Source organism: Otolemur garnettii, unplaced genomic scaffold, assembly GCF_000181295.1.
Source record: "Otolemur garnettii isolate 467f Iridium unplaced genomic scaffold, OtoGar3 scaffold00073, whole genome shotgun sequence".
NCBI classification, from domain to species: Eukaryota; Metazoa; Chordata; class Mammalia; order Primates; family Galagidae; genus Otolemur; species Otolemur garnettii.
In genome coordinates this window covers 8,758,545-8,760,821 of record NW_003852468.1, presented here as the reverse complement: position 1 = coordinate 8,760,821, position 2,277 = coordinate 8,758,545, and the positions used below count along the sequence as shown (strand labels likewise).

At 39.6% G+C, this 2,277-nt stretch overlaps 1 protein-coding gene across 2 annotated transcripts in view; it reads right to left on the bottom strand.

Moving 5' to 3' along the window:
- Positions 1–2,277, bottom strand: part of ST7L (suppression of tumorigenicity 7 like) — a 72,131-nt gene that overhangs the window by 68,458 nt on the left and 1,396 nt on the right. For both annotated transcript variants that reach the window (XM_023515475.1, XM_023515476.1), the window contains exon 2: positions 764–846. In XM_023515475.1, coding sequence (XP_023371243.1) covers positions 764–846 — 83 coding nt within the window. The remainder of the gene's footprint in view (positions 1–763; positions 847–2,277) is intronic.

Sequence of the window (2,277 nt, the reverse complement as noted above, 5' to 3'; positions counted from 1 at the left end):
CAAGCGAGTCTCCTGCCTCCGCCTCCCAAGTAGCTGGGACCACAGGCACCCGCCACAACGCCCGGCTATTTTTTGGTTGCAGCCATCATTGTTGTTTAGCGGGCCCGGGCCAGATTCGAACCCACTACCTTTGGTGTATGTGGCTGGTGCCTTAGCCACTTGAGCCACAGGCGCCAAGCCAGGAATTTAATTCTTAAGTTCTGCCCACTTCACTCATCTTTGTTACCAGCTTGGGCCCTACAGGCATTTAATGTCCAAATCACCTCCAACCTCTCTCCCACTACTGTATATAATAAGTCTTCAATATGCAAATAAATACTGCCAAACTGGTTTGAATAGGCAATTTTTTTCAAATGCTGAATACATTTTAGAAATGCTGATCCATATGTAATTATAATTTATAATTATTGTAACCATATAACAGGATGGATCTTTTTTTTTTTTCTGAGACAGAGCCTCAAGCTGTCTCCCTGGGTAGAGTGCTATGGCTTCACTGCTCACAGCAACCTCCAACTCCTGGGCTCAAGCGAGTCTACTGCCTCTGCCTCCCAAGTAGCTGGAACCACAGGTACCCGACACAACGCCCGGCTATTTTTTGGTTGCAGCCATTACTGTTGTTTGGCGGGTCCGGGCTGGATTTGAACCTGCCACCTTAGGTGTACGTGGCTGGCGCCTTAACCGCTTAAGCCACAGGTGCCAAGCCAACAGGGTGGATCTTTAGATAAACATCAAAACATGAATGAAGGAAATAAAAACTACTTACAAATATTAGTCCCGATATCAAAGAAGACGTCCCTGTAAGTGCCACATAGAATTTGGGTGTCAATGAATTTAAAAATACTGCCACTGTCAAAAGAAAAAAAATCAAAGTTAAAAAAAGTCAATAAAAAGTACAAATTTAAAGTTCGTAAGTTACAAATATGCAGGTGTCTTTATGAGTGGCAGGATATTAGTATTACTATCTAGTGTAAAACTCATTTGAGAGAGTTATAATTTTTATAAAGCTACTTTAAACTGCCATTTTACCATATATTAAAAATGCATTCACACATGTAAAGGTAAGATTTAACACTGTTGGTTAAACAAGCAGCAAATCAAAATGAGGTCATTAAGCTTGCTTTTGAGAATAAAACTAGAGCATTCATAAATCTTAATTCCAACAAGAATTTTTGCCACCCCGTAAAGATAAGGAAACTGAACAAAGGCGGTTCAAAATAACCCCATAATTATTTTGATCTTTCAAACTGGAAGGAAACAGTGTAGTATCTGGTATGTCAGCTAGCTGGGCAAAATAGCTCAAAGAGAAAAAGCAACAAAACTGAGAGCTCTTTGCGCCTGATGAAATTCTCGGCCAGATTCTCCACTTTAAATATATCTCCTTTAGATTTCAGAAAGTCATAAAAATCTATAATATTCAACTAGTCTCACTTAAATGGTGTACCTGGTGAACATGTAGAAAAATAAATGATACATCAATGAACAACATTCCATTGAGCATACAAACCACCACTGAACACGTCATTCATCTGTTACGGAGACACCAAATTAGGTCTTCAGTCTAGCCTGTTTTAGTATACTAGTTATAGGTAAATTTACAGTATACCTATCTTCTAAAAAAAATTTAGAATATTTCAGAACATTATCTTATAGTCTTTCACATTATCTCATGGGATAGGAAAGGGGAAATTGGCTTTCTTCTGCTACAGAAAAATAAACTACTGTTGTACAGCCAGCCAAACTCACCATGAAACAGATTAACACTTCCAACTTCAGAGGTTGTTTCTCAGAGCTGGAGTGAAATACCACTTATTGTAATGACATGGTAAGAGGCTCTGCGCCCCATCCATTTTGTCCTGTATACAACTTAATACTACAGTATTTGCAGAATCAACGGGACCATCACTTATTACTTATCTTTGTATTTTCAGTTCAGACTACACAGCAAGCACTTCACAGATGTAGAAAAAGGAACAAACTCAACTGCTGTTTAGTGGTGGTGGGGGGAGGAGGAGTGTCTCTTTTTCTTGCTATACTGTTCTATTACTCAAATTGAAGTCAAAAGGAACACACAAAAATACCAAGAAAAAAAATTTTTTTTTAGACTGAGTCTGTCACCGTGGGTAGAATGCCATGGCATCGAAGCTCACAGCAACCTCAAAATCTCAGGCTCGAGCAATCTTGTCTCAGCCTCCCGAGCAGCTGGGAATAGGGGTGTGCACTACTACACCTGGCTAGTTTTTCTATTTTTAGTAGAGACAAGGGTCTCACTCTTGCTCA